The sequence below is a fragment of the Pieris rapae genome, chromosome 6 (genome assembly GCF_905147795.1).
Source record: "Pieris rapae chromosome 6, ilPieRapa1.1, whole genome shotgun sequence".
NCBI lineage: Eukaryota > Metazoa > Arthropoda > Insecta > Lepidoptera > Pieridae > Pieris > Pieris rapae.
Genome location: NC_059514.1, coordinates 6502228 through 6525985, shown reverse-complemented (window position 1 = coordinate 6525985; position 23758 = coordinate 6502228). Strand labels below are relative to the sequence as shown.

Here is a 23758-nt window from a genome sequence, read left to right as displayed (position 1 = left end):
ACGTGAATAACGAATAGCGGTTAGAATACAAAAAAAAAACAAAAACAAAAATTTCCTTTATTGAATGGTATTACTTTACATTTTGCTACATATTGCATGGTGGGGCACTGTTCGCGTATGAGCCTGCCTTTATAAGGAACAATTCTAAAAACGACTTTATGCATGACCGGTGTAATATGCCAACATAATACCGGACACATAAAATGACAATTGACATAAGAAAAAGAAAAACAAAAAACATTGGTCTCAAAATAAAAAAATAAAAATATTTTGTTAGTTTTGAACGTAAGGTAAAAGTCCCTCAACGGACGGCCACAGTGTGACAGAACGTGGTAATAAAATACATAGCATTGAACAGGTAAATAACGTGATCCGTGATGGATGTTCGTCACGTTTGAGCATTGAGAAGCGATATTCGTACACGTGATTTTTATCCATAGAGATAAGAAAAACGAACGACTCCTTTAATGAAGTTAGTATGACATAAATTAGAAGATACTTATAATTAGTTATTAATATTTAAGTACAACTTTTAAAAGATTGTAAAATATAGATTTATATATGTATAGATAAATTTTTATTTTTTTATAATAATTGGGTATATTAATAAAAATATATTCTCATTTATATTTTAACAGGTAAAAACTATGCGTAAGATACAGAAACGAGACTTAGGGCCTGTTTCACAATGTATGGATAAAGTGCCAAATAGCTATGCAACACATAAATTATTCGAAAGATAAAAGTTCCAAATAAGATACTTCGAATTTCATGACGTATAGCGCTATCTGACAGTCGTGAAACGCAAAAGTACTATTTATCATACCAATAAGTAACAAATAGCTTATTTGGAACTTATTCGGACATTGTGAAACAGGCCCTGAATATAACAGAAGGATGACTCCCATATGTTAAAAATGTAATAGACATGCATACGACGATTGTGCTCCTAAGTTGACTCCGATCCTACCACGCCTTTTCCCGTACCTCAATTTGCTCGACACCGTCCTGAAGTGCTGGAAACGTTGCTGGTGCTTCAATACATCCGAACCCTACAAAAAATTGATAGCTCTGATCCGTCCCATTATTGCCCAAAAACCTCCTTGTTGACATATTACGTAACTGAATCTCCAGATTTCTGGCCGATCCGAGCATACAGGTCGTTATCGAAAGGGGCCTGTTCCGACCTTAAACTCTGAAACCCGGGTACCACTGGCTGTATCAATATGCTTTTCACATTCCTATAACTTTATACAAGAATTTCCTGCAATCAAGATTTACTTTAGAACAATGAGAAAATTACGTCACTGATTACTAAGTGTAAGTAGAACAAGAGTTGATTGACCTAGTCACGTGCTCGTCCTTCACTTTCCCTCACGAGGATCTGCAGACAAGAACTCAAGGAAATAATTTGAAACAGGATTTTAGTACACCAATGTAATACGGACGTACACTTCCAAGAGGACAATGTGAACATGAGCGTTAACGCTATTAATAGTCTATCTTTTGTTGCTATGTTTACGACGCGACGTTATTTCCATATAATAATGGTAATCAATAATTTAGTCAACGTTTTATAATATGTGTAGGTTTAGGGTGAGATTCAGGAACGAATCTTAGCGACACCTTTATACCAAAAATTCAATACTTTTTCACTGGAGTCCAACTTATGGCTAAGTATCTTTTCTGAAGTTGATCTTTAAATATTAAAAAAAAATCAAATAAGATTCACGGAGTTTTGCACAAATTATACGGTGTTCCCACACCCAAACCGGACAGTCATCGCAGCCCATGGACACCCATATAAAGTGGGTTGCTGTCCTTTTGGTAAATAGTACACTCTTTAGATATAATAGTCTATTAATATACCATTACACAAATAGAACTAAACAGTCCTTATATCCTTCAAGGTATGCTTCAAGTTTCACATTAATAGCATCTATGAGATGTTCAAAGTTATTTAATATTTTCAACTTGGTAATATTATTAATAATACGCAAACGTAAATAAATGAATTACTGTACATGTCGGAGGAAGATGTACTTTCACATTTATCGCTAGTACCTAGTCTATTGTTTCAACCTAGGGGATCGGAATTAAAACGTCGTAGATCTCTTCAAGGGATTTAATTGTATTAAAAATAATGATGAGTATGAGTAAATTTATGCTAATTACTATTTTCTGGAATTGGATGAGCCTCTCCTGAAACGGCCATAAATCATATTTCCTTTTGCTGATAACGCCTCCATCTTGCCTAAAAATAGAGAAACATTGACCTTCGAACCATCTTCGTAGCACTATTCATTTTTTGCCGCCCCCAATAACCTATCTTACAATCAAATAAGTTACATTTTTCTTTATTAATTCGCATTTTTGCTATTTGTAAAGTACAATCGTCGTTATTTCATCAGCGTTTTCGGTTATTGGGGAGATTAGAATCAATGTCAGTTACTGAGTTATTCTTACGAATTGAATTCTGCAAAATTTGCAGCTGTCCTGAAATTTAGCTGAACAGCCTTAATTGAAATAAAAATAGAATATATTTCCGCGTGGGTTTATTTATATTACTCTATTCTCAATAATGTGCTTAGATTGTATGCCTTAGGCACTAAGGCTATGTTTATTTTTTAAATTATATATGGTAGCCGTGTGGTAGGCATTTATGCATTTGTTGATTATTTTCCTTCGCCGTCCAAGGAACTTGACGGATCAACTAAATAAAACCAAATATTTTAGCAGGATTCTTTCGCAATATCGAGTTAACCTTATATAATGAGTCCATTTCTAGCTGAACTGAATATATAAATATACGTATAATAGAAAGTAAAACAGTTTTTGTATCAACAAGGCCGCGACACATTTAAAATAATTCATATCTTAGAAGTCGTAAAAACTAAAAGCCTCAGCCAAAATGCTTAATGTGGAATGCCTTGAGCATCGCAGACACCGATTGATAGATCTGTTGATAGGAAGCTAGTACAAATCAAATCAAAAATAATTTCTTCATGTCATTTCTCAATATAGTGTATATTGTGTTACCTACATATTGTGTATATTGAACGTCAAAAAAAGAAATATACATAGAATGCTTCTAATTTTACATTTACTGCCAGTACTCAAATCAAGGACGTAAAACGGAAGAGGAGAACTGGCAGTAAACTTGCCGCCACTGTTTTTGGTACTTTGTTATGCATATGCTATACTATATTCAATATATAGTATAGCATATACAATATATTTTTACATTGTTAAATACATTTTTTTTATTAAATAAGAACTAATGATTAGTAGTAATTAAAAAAAACAACATACAAAACATAACAACTTTTTAAAATTACTTTTAATCGTGATAGGTGTGAAAAAAGTAGTCTAATCACTTAATTAGACTACTTTTTGCTTCCCAAATATACATTTCCTTGTTATATCATGTGAATAACTATCCTTGTTTGAATTATAATCTGAACTTAAAATTTTATTCAGCAAAGTTACACCTTTAAAATACAAGTGGGTTATAAAATAATGTCATGGCGAATTCTAAGTCATTTGTTCAGTGAACGGTGTCTCGTAGCGGTCGTCGACCTCGGCATCACGTGGCACGCACAGACTATTCACATAATCCTTGAATGAAACACGTGACTATAACCTAGTATTGTTCCGTACATGCGGAAGGGTTTTAATCCAATTTCTATTAATTATCCTTACACTAGAGCAGATATTTAATAATATTAACATTTATATACACAGAACAGATTGTATTTTATTTTTACTTATGTAACTTAAATGACGTTGTGGTTTATGACATTTTCTTTTGAATTATTGTATGTAAAGGGAGGATAAAACTTGCTGAGTTTCTTGCCCGTTCTTCTCAGAACAAGACCTCCTGGTAGTCTTGCGAACGGATGGCGTAGTTTTGCTCTTTCGCGAATTTTGTAAACGTTTTTGACATTCATAAGCATGCCTTAAGTCGCATCTAAACTTAATAAATAAATTTTGATTGATTGTTTGATATATATTACATTATATTTTTTTAATATTCGCGAGCTTTTGAATAGCAATATTGCTTTTCTATCGTAAAATAAGAGCATAATTCATCAGTAGGCATTTTTTATGTACAGATTCCGTAGTAAATTAACCATCGACCTAGTTCAAGAGGCTTCGCTTACAAAAATTTGACGTTCTCTGATTCAGATATTTCAATAATTACTGATTTATACGTATAAGAACACTTCATCTTGAGAATTCAAATATTATTCAACGTACATAAACTATAAAAGCGTTTGTTTAAAAACAGTGTATTCTAAATATAAACAAAAAATAAATAATTGGTACATAGTAAAAAATAAATACTATTAAATGATATTCAAAGGTTTTAGTTTAGTAGTTTTACATGAACACGAGATAATATAATAATAAGCCGTGCTGGAAGAAATCCCGTACAATCTAAATATAAACAAAAAATAAATAATTGGTACATAGTAAAAAATAAATACTATTAAATGATATTCAAAGGTTTTAGTTTAGTAGTTTTACATGAACACGAGATAATATAATAATAAGCCGTGCTGGAAGAAATCCCGTACAATCAAACAAACAAAATATCTTTATTCATCTAGGTAAGCAAGTACACTTATGAACGTCAAAAAAATTAAATTAATTGTAAATTTACATTTACTACCAGTTCGCAAGTCAAGGGCGTACAGCGAGCAAGAAGAACTGGCAAAAAACTTTTCGCCACTCTTTCAATCGGCAAGTTTTTAATACAAATTGTTTGAACTGGAGCAAATCAATCTCAAGGATTAGGTCACATTTATAAAAAGCTTTATAAATTAATTTATCTTTAAGGAGGGCTTAATCTTTGTTAAAACGTATATAGGTATAGCATGTTTTCCTATACGCTATTCCCAAAAAATTTTTATCTTTATTCGTCGGCCTGAAACCAAATTATTTTTACTATGGAAATATGGTCATGATTGTCATTTAACTATTTCCATACAAATTTATTTGGCGCCATTACTCTGTAAATTCCAATGACGTCAGCGATTCGGATCTCGACTTCATTGTATGTAACTTAGATAATATAGTTCTTTAAATACCAGTAACGCATTTTGATGCGACATCCTTGGTATAGCGCAGATTAAATCTCATTATTTTGATCAGGATCGCCGTCAGTATCGCTATTAGATTTTGCAGAGAAACCCAGATTTTGTCTCAGGCTGTAGTTCCTTTTTTCTTTAGTAAAAAAGCCACTGTTTCGATGCTATTCTTGGACCAGATTGACCCTGAGCGGTTCGAATAATGACGAACTGTAATGTAAAATTATTAATATACACAGCGCAGTCACGCGTTCAACGCAGACAAACACTTAGTAGATTACATGAATAATTTTGCGTATATCATTGTAGTGTTATAAATTATTTATCAAAGGGACAGTGAACTAAACTGTCACATGTAAGTATGCTTACTTACGACCGAATCCAAAAAACAATCTGAGATTGTGGATTGTCAGATCGTGATAGTCGATCTCCTATCTGCAACACAATAACCAAACCCTACGAAGACAATCCATTTTTGGTGACGGATAAAATGCAATCTCTTCACTCTTTACACTCATATTTGATAATCAATATAAACCAAATAAATTAATAAAACCGTAAAAATAATATTCAAAGATATACATATATATCAAATAGCTTTTTAATTATTTTAAAAACTAGTGTAAGTTAAAATATTAAGATAGGATATTGGCACAGTTGAGCTGTCATTTACATACAAAGGTCTATCCACATATCTACACCGATCCGACCTACCATGGATAGCTTGTATCGAAAGATCGCTGTAACAATCCGTCCTTAGGGCCAGAAATAAAATCATTCAGAGAATTGACGAGTACAGAAATCCTCTTATTCACGAATGTACTATATATTATGCTGAAATGGCTAGTGATTTTCATATCTAAGCCAATTTTTATACGTGTTATCGTGCAAATATAAATTTAACGAGGTTATAAGTAACCTGCTAAATGGACAAGTTGGCAACTTTTACAATTAAAACCAATTAGAGTATCGTATTTTTTGTTAAGGCAGCAAAAAATATTACACGAGAAGAAAAATGTGTCACACATGTTTCAAGTTACAGATTAAGTGTAAAACAATTATATACGGGTTCTTTAATCATTGAAATTGTAATTTAAGTATTGAAATTGAATCCTGTTATAATGAACAATTTCTGGTAATTGTTAATGTGTGCTTTAATCTTATGTATATATATATATATATATATATATATATATACTAGCGGATCCGACAGACGTTGTCCTGTCTACACGTCTTTAATTTCAAAATTTCAATTTTTAATAAGCCATTTTGATGAAAATTAAATTTTAAAAAATTAAAAATTATTCAAATGTTATGACAATATCTAACGATCCAGCACATGGTCACACACGATATAACACAATGATAACAAAACTTTTTTTAAATTTCGGGACAGACTAAAATTAAAATTCGAATATTATTTAAAATTTGACACTGCGATGGTAGCGCCGTCTGTCGGATCCAATGTAAAACATTCCAAAATCAACAACAACTAATAAATTGAAAATTAATTAAAAAAACATTGTCCAGCGGACAAAATTGTGAATCTAAACCATTCCCAGATCCCCTTGAACACACACAAAAAATTTCGTCTAAATCGGTCCAGTCGTTTAGGAGGAGTTCAGTCACATACACACGCACACAAGAAATATATATATTAAGATATATATATTTTGATTGTATTTTTTTTTTGTAAAACTTAATGTTAATATTCTTGTCATACATTTTAGATGTAAGTTTTAGTAAAATAATCTGTAGACTTAGAATTATGTATGATGTCGCAGCTCAAAAAATAAATAAATAATCGAGGTAAATAGGAGATCAGTCTTCAGTATATCCATCTGAAACAATACTTGTTACGTAAGAAATCACACAATTCATAACATATACATGTTATGAATTGTATACTTTTATCAAGTAATAATATAATAGCTGGAAAGGATTTAAAGCCAGTTTTAGTAAATGGCCCCCAAGATTAAAATTTCAATATTCGAGTTCACGTGCTAACTTACATTATCCAGCAGTGCTTTAGGTTGAAGTAAGTGTGTGACGAAATTCATTCGAGCATGTTAAAATCTTAGCTACTTATGCTGTAATAGAATTCTAAGTAATCTGTGATAGTGGATACAGTTTACATATAAAATTACTCAACATTTAATACATGTCATACGCAGGTCCAATGCAATTTGAGATTATTTAATAATAATAGAAGCAGGCTTTTATTATTTAATGGTTTTGAAATACCTATGGTATGAGTATTGTAATATTGAAAGATTATAATAGGTCGAATAGATTTTAGAGAATAGAGAATTATATTCAATATAATATTATTTGTATTATTATTGACAATTAGTATAGATATCCGCAGTATTATCTAAATTTTGTAGTGACATTAAAAACACATAGAAAAATAAGAATTTCTTTCTCAATAAAATGTTGTAACAATAAAAAATATATTGACACAGAGTCAGACAGTGGCGATTTGTGTCAGGGGCCATAGACACGTGCTCTGAGCCACGTGATGACCCAGATCTTGGGTCAAATGCAACGTGTACCGAAATAGAAAATGCACACGAATCACCGAAGATCAATGCAGCTAAAAAATTATAAATTTAATTAAAAGTAAAGTAGGTACAGTTCAGACGGTGCTATCATGGCCACACATGTATAATCTCATACCAAATCCCGTCCCATTGTTCAAGCGATCAATGACATCCCATCCGTCCGCTTGCCATCGTTCTCCGTCATCATCATTTGACAGAGGCAATAGAGCGGAGTATGTTAATGGCGAGAAAACCGTCCGACCTGGAACCTTTTGAAGGCCATAGTGGCAACTTAATTTAATGCCACAGGTACACTTATGGATAGGGCATATGGGAAGCGAAGCAAAGGATAACAGCAATTATCAATATATAAAAGCAGCCAGCGTTTGACGAAGAATAAATATTAAGCTCATGATCGGCTAGACCCCGCTGCCACCAGCCTTTCGTATTCTGGAGTATATAGTTACTTGTTTTGTTTACTAATTGTAACGAACATAATTTAAAAAAAAAACACGCAATGACTCGATGTCGGCTAAGAATGTTCATCATATATGATGCGACATTTCACGACATCTACCATGAGTCTGTACAGTAGTATCCTTGTAATTTCATAATACAAAAATAAATGTCCAAATAATCATAAATGGACAGTACTAGGTTGTTTAATAGAAGCATAAAATATCCACAAAACTACATCAGACTGTAAAATACAAAAGGTAATATTAGCATGGAATGTGTACAACGTGACAAACGATGGCCGTTCAGTAGGTCGCGTCGTTGCAAAACAATCCTTTGTTTTAACTGCGCATGAGCATTCAATGCCGAGGGATTCGTTTTTATTCTTGACAAACAAAGTAAGACGAGTTGACATCCAAACAAATGTAACACATACCTTAAAAAATTGTTCAATAATATTAAACTTTACTAAAACTGAAGATTCTCAAACAAAACTGGTTTTACAAAAACAGCTTGAAAAGAGCTTGTTATTTATGAAACAGCTTGAAGAGAACGGCTTGTTTTTTTTATTAAAACAATGTCTCTGTCTGGTTGCTTACTTGCCAAGAAGTTTGTTTTAATAAAATAGTCAAAAATTATTCATACCTATATTTAAGTAGATAAAGAAAAATACAACCACTGTTGTGCTTTCTTTCAAAGACCTGCAATAAAACTATACTTGTCTGACGGACAAGATACACACAAGATACATATACATACGTCATCTACCGATAATATATCCTGTGATGTAAGCAAATTTATACATTAATTCAGTATTTTTCCACTCGAATGTGTGAACACGTGGACAGTTTGTTATCAAAGACGGTGCGAACAATGTTAATACAATCGTTACAAGATGTTAGGTGACAACGTGAGGCATGAATCGCCATGTGCTTCCGAATCGTGTGCTCAACGTGACTTAGGGCTGTTCCAGGTGGAATCATACCTTTTACCTTACTTTTACGGGGGAACTGAAATCGTATCGTATCGAATCGTATACGTTATATAGATGAATTATTCAAGTGCGTATCGAATTCGATATTCAAACAATTTGAATTGAAAACTTGGCGATTGAAAAGAGTGGGGGAAAGTTATTTGCCAGTTCTTCTTATCCGCTCTACGCCCTTGACTTGTGAACTGGTGGTAAATGTAAATTTACAATTAATTTTTTTTTGACGTTCGTATGTGTACTTTTTTACGTTTATGAATAAAGATATTTTTGTTTGTTTGACAGAAAACACAGTTGCCACAGATTGCAACGCTTTTGAATACTACAATGTGATGATTATTTTATTGAATTTCGCAAATTACGTATTTTCTGATTGAATTAACTGAGGACTTTAAATAATTACAATATTCTTATCAATAATAATAGTTAACAAAAAAAAAGCAATACTGATAAAAACGATTTCGGACGTTTATATTATTATAAAAACAATTCAAAACCATAAGCTCATACATATCCATGACTTATTACATTTTTTGTCTTCTGTCATGTCTTGTCTGCCGTTTAGTCATAGGCAGATTTCGACAAAAATATCAATCGGTCTCTCAATATTTGGTTTACATATTACACTTATTACGTATTTGTGTGTTAAAATATTTCAGTATTTTGCTACACTACTTATGGAATTTATTTAAAAAACTGCTAAATAGTCCCTATAGTAACACAACTCCTTTTTTAAAGATTCCAAGAGGTTTTCAGTTTCTGATAAGAATTGTTGCAGACATGGTTTGAACTCGGCGTTGACTAGTCCACGCTTTATGATGCGCGTCCATTTCTCCGACTCATGATCTTCTGTACATTCATTATTGCAAAAAACTTTTATTAGTACTGTAAAGTGCAGATTGTAGGAATGCGCAACCCTATTACGGTTGCGACGTATTTTTTCGAATATCATGTCGCGCGCATTCCAAAACGCATCAACAAATCCTAAAGGCAACGTGACTTATACATTTATTCATAAATTATTCGTTACATTTATGCAGTTTTATATTTTCAGAGTTATTATCTGGAATTCAAAGTTATTTACGTAAAAATATGGCATTATTGTACTCCTTAATGCAAAATAACGTCTTTGTTTCTCGGTTTAGTATAACTACATATAAGCATTTGCGGTAGTTATGTTAAAAAATAATCATGAAAAATGGCATACAAGAAGCACCCCTACAGATTAAATGTGAGGGTCACATTACGGTAACTGTTTTTGTCTAGACTCCAAGGCCAAGAATATGGAAGAACAATCGAATTTATTATGCCAACTGCATTTTAAACAAAATCTATTAATCAACTTTTTAAATCTAATTCGTATGTATTTAAAATATAAAATATTACGTCAATAATAGGACATCACCATGATTCAATAGAATTAAAAGTGTTAGTAAAAAAATATGGTGAACATCTCAGCTCTCAGTTGTTTTGGTTCTGATTCTTCGGTTATAGACAAAATAACTTTTTAACAGGCATAACCCACTAACGCTAAACGAATTTGTTTGAAATGACACTGTCGAAAATTTTTGTCGCAAGCCCAAGGCCTAGTACGTAATAACTCTCCCATCAGTTCAATGATCATAGGATATAGAAATATGTAGCACAATGTAATTGTATCTGAATTTATCTCATACTAGCTGAACTGGCAAACGTCGTTTTGCCATGTATATCATTTATGCCTCACTCGACATAGATAGGTATAGTGTGTCGCGGACTTTTTGTAGATATTTATAAGATCTACAATTACTTAGAACATTTTATGGTCTATCTTTAATAGTTTAGACAGGGTACGCAAAATAAGTAACTATTTTGGTTGATTTTTTACACCTTGTGTCCGAAAAACCCTAATATCTTACGGAACCCTATTTTTGTTCAAAATTAAATATAGCCTATATTATTCGTGGATAATGTAGCTTTCGAATGGTGAAAGAATTATTAAAATCGGTCCAGTAGTTTATGAGCCTATTCATTACAATCAAACAAACAAAGTTTTCCTCTTTATAATATTAGTGTAGATTAAGAAAATGTTTAATTATAATTATAAGTTGATAAAATTAATATATTCTGTAAATTTCTGATTTAAAATAATAAGAAAAATACTCTAAAATGAAATAACATAATTTAAATTAACTATTTTTATAATTGGTAAAAGCTGTGAAGTACTTAATTAACTGATTATGTGTGTATTTAATTACAATAAATTCAGACATTACATGTTACTTCTTTTTTGGTTGTATATGTAATCGCAAATCACACAAATTTGTACCGTGTATGTATGGGCTCGCGAGTGCGTTGCCATCCTTTTAAGAAATAATACGTTATTTTCTTTAATAAAATGCATGATCTGGTAAACGCAGTTCATCTACGTTAGACCTGATGGGCAATTGTATAACGTATTAAATTAATAATACGTCAATGTTTTATTATGGAAAGATACAAATGCTATATATTTTACGTAGTACACCGTACAGATACCAAGGTTGTTCGTATGAGTTACGAAACCGATATAACGGAAAAATTAATAAAACAGTAAACATGTCTGCAAACGTTTTCGTGTGGAGACACGTGCAGGTGAGAATCATTGTACATGTGACGGCAAACGTTGCATCACAATCAGACGGAAAATAATAAATGGCATGCCAATTGCTCAACAATTGGATATTTAAAAAAAGAAACCACATTGAACCTTTGATTTTAACGTGCTTATTAGGTCACACCTTCAAACTCCTATAGAATATTATGTTATCTGTCTGCGCATTTCTCACTCGTAAGGTTACATATCCGCATAGTCATAGACCTAAAAGTCGACATAGAAGAGCCATACTTATATGGAGATGTAGGGCAACTGAATTTTGTTGTATTATTATTTGATCTGTCATGACGAGCTAAGAATATAAAAACGAGGATACAAGGACTTGATTAACATGGATTTTACGGGAAGTTTATTATGCTATGTACCGATTTAGTTCGACTGAAAACAATGTCGTGCGAATCTATATTTAGGACAATAACGTATTTGATAATCACAAAAAATCACATGTAATCCAAACTAAGATAAGATCGCTGTCGGTGTTTTTGGTTCATTTCACTCATTATGATAATTCCAAATTTAAATGCAATAAGTTGAGCAGTTGGTATTGGTGAAACGTGTTTCATTTTTTAATTGATATTATATATGGCACACTCACACTCTAAGCCCAAAGTACCTATGTATTAAAGCGTTTCAGTTATGAATTATGAATATATTGTTTCAAACGAAATTTAAAAATCGAATAGATACGAATAATGTATTCCATCTTTGAATTTACAGCGTGCACGCGAATTGCACGTCGCTGGCCACGTTCAGCCCACGTTGAGACACATGTGCTTTCATGATGTCACCATATTGAAAAAAGTTAAATTTTAAGAAACTAATTCATAGTGTAAATGCATTTAACACATCTTTCGGGTAGTATGTGACGTTAAATGTACAATATTGAAAAAGTTGTAGTCTATACAAATATAATACTAATAAACTATACTATATAAAATTGCAGAAGAGTTACCAGAAGAGGACCAACTATGTAATAATTAAAATAAAATTAGACGTAGTTAACTTGATTACAAAATCATGAAGTCATATTTTTTCCTCACATGAAGGCTTCAATAATATAAAAAGCATATTCACATTGCTTGATGTGGATGCGTGTCAAAAATACATATATTAAAAATATAAGGTATTTTAACAATTATAAATAACTAGTCCGCCCAAAAATACTGTTACATAAAAACTTTTCTTATTTTTTTACTTCGAATTGTTTTGAATTTAGAACACGTATGTTATTATAAAAAACTTCTTTAGATTTTGTACCATTTCGCATATTTTTGCTTGTTCATTATCAAATTAAAATATGGAATAGGGTGTTAAAGAAAATAGCATTGCAATGATCGTCTTGCAGAATGTGGGTATCGAGCCGTCGGTCATATTCCAGACACTTTAAAAACTTGGTATCAGCCGTATGTTCGTATATCATCAACAGATATAACAACATTTCGTCTATCGAAGACCAGAAAAGATCGGGGCGGCCGCGCTCTGTAGAACTCCAAAGGCTGAGAATTCGTCGAAACATTGGGAAGCAAAATCTTATCGCGAGAAATGAAGATGACTCTGTCGCGTATTATAAAACAAGACCTTTTGGTGGGGCGTGACTTAGAAGTCGCAAAATTACAAACCTCCAGCTATATATTATATTTTTTTTAAATATACCATGGAATTCCAGCAGGCTCTCGCGGTACGGTAGCGCATCAGGTATGTTTGCGGTTGATGAGACCTTAGATGTTCACATCAAAACCTAATAAAGGCTTTGATGTGAACATCTAACTGTTACATTTTACACGAGTTCAAACATTTTTTTCTGCAATACAATGAATTTTTTTTTGTCTTTGCCTCTACTGTTGGTGGGTGTGGTATAAGAAAATTTTTAAAAGGTCTTTTTGCCTCTACTCCTGCTGTATAAATTCGTTCTTTTCTTTAATTTAATTAGAGTCAAAACAATATTTATCGACTTAAAGTTATTGTTCATTAATAAGTAAATAGTTGTCATGCGGTTTTTAATGTCGAGAATTTTAAGATTTATAAAAATATAATTTTTTTATTTCTTAATCGAGTTCTTTTGATGAATAAAGATTTTCTTCTAGAGTATTTTAAAATATTAATTCTAGGAAATAATTATTTTTCATTGAATTATCTTTAATTTCAAAATGCTTTAAATTAATGACTTTTATTGAGACTAATGTAAGTTGTTCAAAAATGAAAGATATCGATGATAAGAATAGAAAGAAAACTGACAAATTTTAGATTTTCAGCCTATAGTGTAGGTATACGTATACGTTTTCACGGTTTATGCGCACGCGACGATGTGACTCACGCATTGCTGGAAACTTGCTAGTATGAACTACGTAGCCGCAACGTGCACTGTCACAGATGAAATTAAATATAGAATCGACAGTATTTTTTACTTAATTTGATTTCTTTACATATTCAAATGGTAATTGATTTCTTGCTCTTTGTCGGCCGAAACAATTAATAAAATATATGTTAAATTCAATTTCCCGTTAAATAAAATTTTAAATAAATAAAGGTAATAAATATAAACATCGGCATTCAGAGTAATTTCGTCAAACTGTAGGAATAATAGATAATTTCATTCCATTATGGTCGTTACTATTTCTAAAGTTGGAGTTCTATTTTAAACAACTGCAATTGTACAGTATATTCCTAAGCACATCTACATCAACAGTCGCAGACAGATAATGGGCACTGATATTTTATAAATGTACACACGTGTTGATCCATGCGACGTAAGCTTATTAGAACTTGATGAGGTGCGTAGTGATACCACATCAATAAAAATCTAAAAATTCTGGTAAAATAATTTTATGTATTGCAAATTTATATATATATAATTTGTCCAAAAGGGGAAATTACTATTACTATAAACTCCTAAGCAGACTTAACTTTTATAATTTATGATCCAAATGGGTTCTGACTTTATATATATGTACTAAAAGTGCGATGAGAAGTGACAATCAAAATATATAGTATAGTTGAAAAAACTGAGATTTTTGTGAAATATTAAGATAACAAGTCAATTATGAATGTAACATATTAACGACCTTGATAATAATTTTAAGCGACTTTTTTACTAACATACATGGCAACACAATGTTCTATCCTGCTTTAGCGTTACAGCGTCGACGCGATGGACTGCCGGCACGCGGGCGCCCGGGCTTCGATTTTCAAACAAACATCGCTCGAGCTAACTTCGCGTTCAGCGCTCAACAGGGTTGTACGTGCCGCGGAATCATCTGAATTTTGAAAGTGTTTGTGTTGCTATCAAACTGTGCTATCCCAAGATGTGCGAGAAACGTACCAGAAAATTTAAAAAAGGTTCGTTTCAGCTTTCTTACTTTGTCATCAATTATATAAATAAACTTGTTTAACAAGAAATGTACTTGAATGTTTCGCTGACCTACCGCAAACAATGAAACGTATTTACTTAATGTTATATATAGCGGATTGTGTTTATTTATTAAACAATTGATTAAGACAATTTTTTTTATTGATAAAAAATCATTTAATAGACATGAGAGTGGCTCTCTTGTATCATGTTTGTACGAGACGAAGACTTGTATAAATAAGAAAATATGTAGAAATGCATCGTCTAATGTCAAATGTTAGCAGTAATCGTGTAATACTCATTTATTTCATTAATTTGTGATTTCATTGTATTCGATGTTCACAAATTATTAGCACTATATGTAATTAAAAGGAATAGAAACTATATACTTGAAATTGTAGTGATACATTTTAACTATTTAATAAAAACAAGTAACGGCTCATTATTAGAATTTTCCTTTTTTCTTAACTCTTAATAAAATCTCAATTGGATATAAATTAAGTCTTAAACATAACATTTTATTTTTTATGAATGTGTATAGAGTTATATACCTACTAAACCTAATAATTTTTAATGACGACGTCATTCTTATGTAGAAGCATACATAGACGTAAATTTACGGTTTAAACTATTTTCGTTATGGGATTGACAAGTGACGTCATTTAATTTATAAAATGACATCATTCTGATTATGATTAACTAGCGACCCGCCCCGGCTTCGCACGGGTACAATGCTGATACTAAATACACTACAGAAAATCTGTGAACGTTGTATATAAAAATGTGGGTTATCCATAAGAGATAGACATACCATCACGGACTTTTCTGTAGACCTTTTCAATGTGTACAATACTTAGTGCATTATTTTGATAAAACTCGCCTGCGTTTGCAATGTAAGCGGAAAAAATGTAATTATTTACGACATCACATTAGAAACCTCAAAAATAACAGTACTTCTCCACTATTTAATGGATGTTATTATACATATAAACCTTCCTCTTGAATCACTCTATCTATTTAAAAAAAACGCATCAAAATCCGTTGCGTAGTTCCAAAGATTTAAGCATACATAGGGACAGAGAAAGCGACTTTGTTTTATAATATGTAGTGATGATCGCTTTACGTTTACTATCCAAGAACTGCTGAAAGCACAACATAAATTTTGGCACCTATATAAACGGCACATTTATTTAATAAAAACTTGACTTCATATTTACATTTTTCAAGAAATAAAGAATGGAGTTGTTTTTTTACCCCTACTTTTTATATATATACACTTTTAAGTTTGTACATCAATCTGCTATAATTTAGTAAATCCATGAATATGAGTAATGAACTACAATTATTATTAATCCAAAATTAAAAATAAGCAAAACAAAGCTAATCTGGTAATTGTATTAAATTTCAGGTTCCAGTGTAACCAGGCTTCGAGAGGCAAGACGTCTACAGAGACTGCAATGGTTAGCTTCTCCTGTGGTAAGCGAAGAGGCTCCAGTTGTTGTTACCCAAGCTTTGCCTGATAAGGCTGCGCAAAACCGCCTGATCCTAAACCTCGCCTGGAAAACTCTCATTCTTATGCACAAGAACCGTCTTATTCAGGAAAAAATCGTGGCTCTGCAGAAGGAAACATCGGAATTTGTATCGGCTATTATGAGGAATCCAGAAAATAAGAGACGCTATTTAGAATATGTACGACTTTACAATGCCGGTCAGTTGCCAGACTTAAAGAAGGAAATAGAATCAAAAATATATTTAAAAAGAGATCCGGAATAAATCGTTCACCACTGGAATGAATAATGGTGGAATGAGTGATTATGGTTTATTTGCTTATTCTCATTTTCCCTCACATTTACTGGCACTCTTGAAAAGTATTTATAAATTGTAAGTATTTTAAAATACGTAGAGACGATCTCTGGAACTGAATTAATTTATTGTAGTAAGTACTTATTAACCTGACATCTACTTACTATGAAATTAGTTATAATTAATAGATTTTAGTATGTAGAGTTTTCATACCCAGCAATAATGTAATCAAATTCAGTGTCTTATTCTAAAAAGTTGTGGCTACTCTAAGAATCTTTCTTGTTGTTTAAATTATAATGAGGTTGTAATGGAAGAGGCTGTTAGTGTTTATTCTTCGTACCATTTATTATACACTTATTACCCTTTATTATTACAAGTTGATCCCGTTACTTAGTTTGGTAAAGATATTACTCGTTTTGCTATTGTAAACTTAAGAGAGTTTCAAAGATTATTAATAATACTGACCCAGCCCAATTAATTATCAGCAAGCTTTTTAGCATGTACTGTGACTTAGAATTTATGTGTACCTAAACTTAATGAAGAATGTGAATTTATTTAAAAAGAGTGTAAAAGAATGATTATAATTTAAAAGGTACGAAACTCTGAAAATACTCATAGTATAAGAAATATGAGAATTTTTTATTAAAAGAAAATTATTGTTATACTTATTATGTATATTTGTGTAGAGATCTCCTTCAGAATATAGTTACTAGATATGTCGAGAACCTATCAATTTTTGCTATATTACACCTGATTATCTGACCTGTATGCCATTTGATGGTGGTCAAGATAAATTTTTGATATTGGGTATTAGATAATGTATCAATGATGTTGTCAAATGTTTCATCAAACTTTATAACTATTGTAAATAAAAGTTTTTCTGTCGAATTCCAATGTCTATGTGCTATTGAAACTAAAACTTATAACATATTTTAAATTTAGCAGAAGATAGGTTTGTAAAACTTTCAAGCCATTTGCATTTAATAGTTTAGTTTTAAAGCACAGATCTACCAAGCCTGTGTTCATTTTGCTGTTTCTTCTTTGAAAGTATCACAAACAATATGTTAAGTGTTTAATTAATATTGTTTAGAAATTTAAGTGACATAATGCTAAGTGTGATTTGGTACCTATGTAAGTACAAAAATACTTTTTGTAGAATCATTTGATGTGCTAAGATTAATAAAACTACATTAAGGCAGTTTAATCTAAATAAAATACTTCTGCAAAGTACTTAGAACAGTCTAAATTCTGTGGTAACTTTAATGGCATCTGGCTTTTATATCCCAATAAATTTATTTCAAATATTAAGCACAACTCTATAAAATTGTCTGTTGTGGATGCAAATAAATATTATTGTTTAGTAATTCCTTAGTATTTACAGCTTCCTTAATTGTTATAATGCTTAAACATAGTCTCTAAGTTTGAAATAAACTAGTCTTTCGTGAAAAACGAAGTTTTATTCTTACAGTCAATCTATGAAGATTTTCCCTTACACATCTGATTATCAAAATTTTCTTAATGCAATAATAATTATTATTTCAAATCCTCGAGTTACTACAAATAATAGTTTTACGACTCGCCTGTCCGCTAGTTTTAATCCCCCTTATATTTTGAGTTTGAATTACAACGGTTGGTCGTTATTAAATATCTCTTATTATTTTTAGTACCTGGATGCCCGAGCTTTAATTATATTTAAGTACGAATTACAAACTAATAAAATGGTGAAATATGAATATAATTATCGAATAAAGATTTTATTTGACTGACATCTTAAAACGAGCAATTCTATGTTTAAGTTGTAAAACTATCTAGTAATCTAGAAATGATTCCTAGCTAGATCGATTTATCGCCCCCGAAGCCCCCCGTATACTAAATTTCATGAAAATCGTTGGAGCCGATTCCGAGATTTTAATTATATATATATATATATATATATATATACAAGAATTGCTCGTTTAAGAGATAAGATATAATATTATATGTCCGTTTCTATTTTTAAATATTATATTTTTTCTATAATTAAGCAGCATCTGACACTTCGTGCATTCATTGTTTCTAATGTATGACTGCATGCATGAACTGACAGTTTACAATTGGTTACTTACTATTTACTAATTACTAGTAAAATCAGACATTATAAGTGATAAGAGAATTACATTTTATAATTACAATTTCACCAAAAAAAAGAATAATACATAAAAATTAGTTATGAAAGCTCTTATTCAACGTGTACTAAATGCCAATGTTACAGGTATCCTCAAAATACTAACAAATATTTTTCAATAAGTAAAGTTTAGAGGTTAAAATAGATATTATTGTACCTATATTGTTTGTATTTAATGTTTTAATTATAAAAAAAATATTTGTATAACTTATTGAACGATCGATAAAGATATATATTTATTGTTTAGGTAATATTTATTTAAGCAATTTATTAAAAAAAATTAAATTATATTTTTATTTTAGTCAATGGTGAGCTAGTTAGTAATATTGGACAAGGATTATGCATCTTTATAGGTATATCAAACACTGATACCATTAAGGATATGGAGTTTATGTAAGTAGCTATTATAATTTAATTAACTATTTTTACATCATGGGTATTATAGTCTAAACGTGCTGTTGGGTTAAGAATTGTATTTGTATTGATTTTAATAAAACAATAATTATTCGGTGTTATTAACATTCTTATTAACAAGTATTTGTGCTGTAAATATGCTATCAACTAATATACAATCAAGCAGTAATAATATTACTATTTGAAGAAAATGGTATACTTATATTTATAAAACAAGTTATGTCCATTTTAGGTAGCTCAATATTAGCAACACTTTGGAATAGGAGAAAAACTGTTATTATGTAGTTATCAATATATCTTGGAAAGAGAATACAGTATACACTAAAAGTATTATATAAAAAGAATAGCAATCTTGGAGAATTATATCCTATTCCAGCAAATACATTTTAAGATTCAAAAGGCCAACTGACATGTTAAATAATTTTTTCTTACAGGGCCCGTAAATTACTTTCTTTAAAACTATTTAATGATGAAACAGACAAGAGATGGAAAAGAACTGTTGTGGATGCAGAATTAGAATTGTTATGTGTTAGCCAGTTTACCTTATATAATACATGGAAGGTAAATTAATTCAAGTTTTTTAGCTTTGTAGTGATAAAGTTATGCCATATACCTAGCTATAAATTTTAAAGAATATGCCGTAACTCTTAACATAGTTACAATGTAGTTACATCAAATATATCAAAAAAACATGAGCTCTACATCTTTAGCTTGTGAAAATGTCACACAGCATTTTAATTTAATTAAAACATATAGACTTTGAATACTAAACAAAAAATAGACAAAGCAACTGGCTAGCAGTAATAATTGTTTAGTTAAAACAGGACTGTAATATTCATCAATCATAACTCTTTTCCATGTAATTCTGATACTTTATACTAATATGTAACTAGTCACAAAATTTACAAAGTATTTTTCCATTACAGGGAAATAAGCCAGACTTCCACCTTGCAATGCCAGGAGATAGATCAAAAGAGTTTTATGAACAGTTTTTAGAATTGTTAAGAAGTCAATATAAACCAGAAAAGGTTAAAGGTTAGTAATATAATTGGCCTAAGACTACTGAGAAGGTTTTGGATTTTTAAACCTACATTTATTAGTTTTATGTCAATTTTACTTTATTATTCAATAGGTATATACTTTAAGTACCTTAAAAGATATTATGAAACAAATATTTATATGCCACAATATTGGATAAAATAATAAAAAATTAACTCTCAATTATACTAATACTTAAATGAATGTAGGCCCTTAAATATTTATATAATCATTGTATTGTAAAATAGTATATTTCATTACAAGTGCGGAAAGCCTGTCATTGCAACGAGTACCGACGAATGTCTACCCGAGCCGAGGCGCAGCCGAAGGTGAGGGTTGACAGTTGGAACAAGTTGCAATGACGGTTCCGCACGTGTACTGAACGACTATTTTTAATACAGTTGCGAAAAAATTAAGCAATTTAATTAAACTATTTGCTTTTTTCTCTTCTCTCTACGGAATAAATTCGTTGCACGTAGATATGTAGCTACTTATATGTTTCCGGTAAATTGTTCTCCGAAGTATTTTGTGCAATTATACTGCGTTCGGGTGGTATTCATTCAAATAAAATATCGTCGAAATTACTCATTTTGTGCAACAAATAACTCAACTCGAAAAAACATTTTTTTGAAAATGGCGCCAACCGCAAAGAATATGAGCAAAGCTTGTTTTTTCTTTTCTTCACCCATTCTGGGTAGGCAAAGGGAACTTGGCCCATACAGCCAATTCTTCAGTAGACTATTTTTATTGAAAGAAAACCAAATCTAACTCATTGAGTCCAATCATTAAATCTGATATTGAAACAATTAGTAGCTTCTTTTTAAAATATTTGCATGAATCATAAAAACTTCTGTGATTTTTTTTGTAAAAACTTCATGGTTAGTTTTTTCTTTTTAATATTTTTTTTATTAATATGAAATAAAATAAACCTAACCTAACTTATTGAATCCAATTATTAGTAAACTTTTTAAAAATACGTATTTGTATATATTATAAAATTCTTTTTAATATTTTTTTAATTGATATGAAATGAAAAGAAACCTAACCGAACTTATTGAATCCAATTATTATGATATTTAGAAATCATATATCATAAAAACTTCTATGAATCTTTTTAATAAAACCTTCGTGGTTGGTTTTTCTTTTTAATACACATTGTTTTGACAGTTGGCAAAGAGAACGCATGAGTGCGGGAATGGCAAAGAAAAGGCACGAGTGTGTAATAGCCCACTTTCCGAACGCTATACCTCCCTGCAATATGCCACTTTTTGAGCAACTGTATTAAAAAATATTTGACACTTTTCAGATGGCGTTTTCGGAGCGTATATGCAAGTATCGATTCAAAATGATGGACCTGTTACATTAGAAATTGAATCACCTCCCATCAGTGAAAAGTCAAAAACAAAGGACAAACCTAGACAAGCTATAAGTGAAATAGAAAATGATGAAAGATAGTTTATAGAACTGAAAAGTTGTAGTTTTTTATTGTACATAAAATATATGAATACTGATAAGTTTTAGTTTAATAGGAATCTTTCAGATCAAGGCCTTACAAAAAACTTTGCAACAGGCATGATATAAATTTTTCCTATCAATTTATCTTAGTATAAAAATGATTTGTTTTAGTGTCTAAGGGTACCTACTTTTTAGAGTTCAGAAAAACTCATTCATTTACCCTTTTTTATACTCTTATCAATTGAAGTCCTTTAAGTATTATTTCTTGGATTTAAAAGCCGGTTCGATTTCCGGTTGTGCTATTTCTATTGTTTTATGAGGAATTAGGCCTTAACTGAAAAAATGCTAGCTGGCACTAATACAGTCAGGAAAGAAAATCTTTTACTACTGAAGGACAGGTAAGTTAGTTCCGACGTTGGGTTGACTCTGTAGATTAAATAAAACCAACGTAATTATTAAAAAACTTTATTTTCAAATAGTGGTTATTATCTATTAACATGTTAGGGTTAGGCCAGTGCTTCAGGGTAATAAGACAGAACACGGTTGATATGCCTAAACTAAGTCTATTCGTTATTAACACACAAACATTACTATGATCCTTTGTTAACAGATAATCGACCAAAATTCAAATTAATACTAAACGAGTAGAAAATAAACTAAAAAAAATTATAAACAGACAAAATAAATGCAATCTATAAAACCCTCTATTTAAATTACGATAATGAAATTCAACAATCGAGATTAATGTTACTTATTTCGAATTAATGTTAATTTAATATGTAGCCTGTGTGCCACATGATTACTATTTCTATACTGTCAAATATAGATAATATAATCACTTTCGTATTCACGCTTCTAAACTTTGTTTATAGAACTTTCAAATCACCAATCAAGGCACTATTCGTTTTGGTATATTGCTGATACATCCTCACTCCTAATTCAATTACAATTGATGCGCTGTGTTAGAAATTTTTCTTTCCTTATCAATAAAGTCGACGAATGTATTTTAAAAATAACAAAATGTCTAAGGCTATTATTAATTTTAAGGGCTCTTATAATATCTTCGTATAAAGCATAGTAAAGAAGATAATATTTTAATTTCTTAAATTAAGCTGCCTTTATGTATTCGGTCATTACAATGGACATAGTTATTTATAAAATATGTGTCAACAAGGAGTCTACAACTAACCGAATATTACAAAAATATCTATGTCTAAATTAAATAATGTCTGGGACAGGCTAAGGATTTTTGAACATATACCCTTTTGGACGTTATTTGTCAATAAAATAAAATTGTTCCGGCTTAAATTTAGTACATTAAAAGTTTTATATTTACCATAATGGAATATATTGCAAATGCGAAAACTTATTTTAAATTAGATAGCTCTAGATTTAGAAAATCTTCAATGACAATAGATTGACGACTTTAACTACGTCACTAATTTACGTTAAATATGTTATATTAAACAGCGATTCAGTTTCAGTCACACATAATTTTTGTTAACATCAAACGGCCAGTATTTCTATGAACTTGTAAAAAATGGCGCCAATCTGCTGTCATTAATTAATCGAAGGAGGTTTCGTATGTTTGCTGAATGTCGTCTGTCAGATTACCATAGACCGGATGAGTAACCCCCAGGTGGGACTCGGTTATGAAGAATGCTGCTGTGTCCGTTTATCGATGTAACGGTGTTGATTTGACCGTTCAATGATTTGTAGCCGTCGCCGGTTATCGGATTTCCCTCTGAAATTTTAAGAGATTTTTGTTAATTTTAATCCTTAAATGATTAGGCAAATTGAGATTTAAACAGCTAAGAAATATA

General features: G+C 30.9%; 3 protein-coding genes across 5 annotated transcripts in view; 2 read left to right on the top strand and 1 right to left on the bottom strand.

Annotated features, from left to right (window-relative positions):
- The first annotated feature begins 14845 nt into the window (after positions 1-14845).
- On the top strand, positions 14846-18313 carry LOC110992458. The gene is made up of 2 exons (XM_022258286.2): positions 14846-15051; positions 16470-18313. Exons 1-2 carry the CDS (start codon positions 15018-15020, stop codon positions 16832-16834), a joined length of 399 nt encoding a protein of 132 aa, XP_022113978.1. The 5' UTR covers positions 14846-15017; the 3' UTR covers positions 16835-18313.
- A 655-nt stretch (positions 18314-18968) lies between these two features.
- Positions 18969-21994, top strand: LOC110992424 (D-aminoacyl-tRNA deacylase 1). The gene is made up of 5 exons (XM_045628479.1): positions 18969-19115; positions 19331-19421; positions 19877-20003; positions 20369-20477; positions 21787-21994. The coding sequence occupies exons 1-5, from the start codon at positions 19073-19075 to the stop codon at positions 21933-21935; spliced, it is 519 nt and encodes a 172-aa protein (XP_045484435.1). The 5' UTR covers positions 18969-19072; the 3' UTR covers positions 21936-21994.
- Positions 21995-22386: 392 nt separating this feature from the next.
- Positions 22387-23758, bottom strand: part of LOC110992467 (microtubule-associated protein Jupiter) — an 84339-nt gene continuing 82967 nt past the window's right edge. For all 3 annotated transcript variants that reach the window (XM_022258306.2, XM_022258307.2, XM_022258308.2), the window contains one exon: positions 22387-23679. In XM_022258306.2, the coding sequence (XP_022113998.1) occupies positions 23546-23679 (134 nt within the window). In that variant the 3' untranslated portion in view covers positions 22387-23545. The remainder of the gene's footprint in view (positions 23680-23758) is intronic.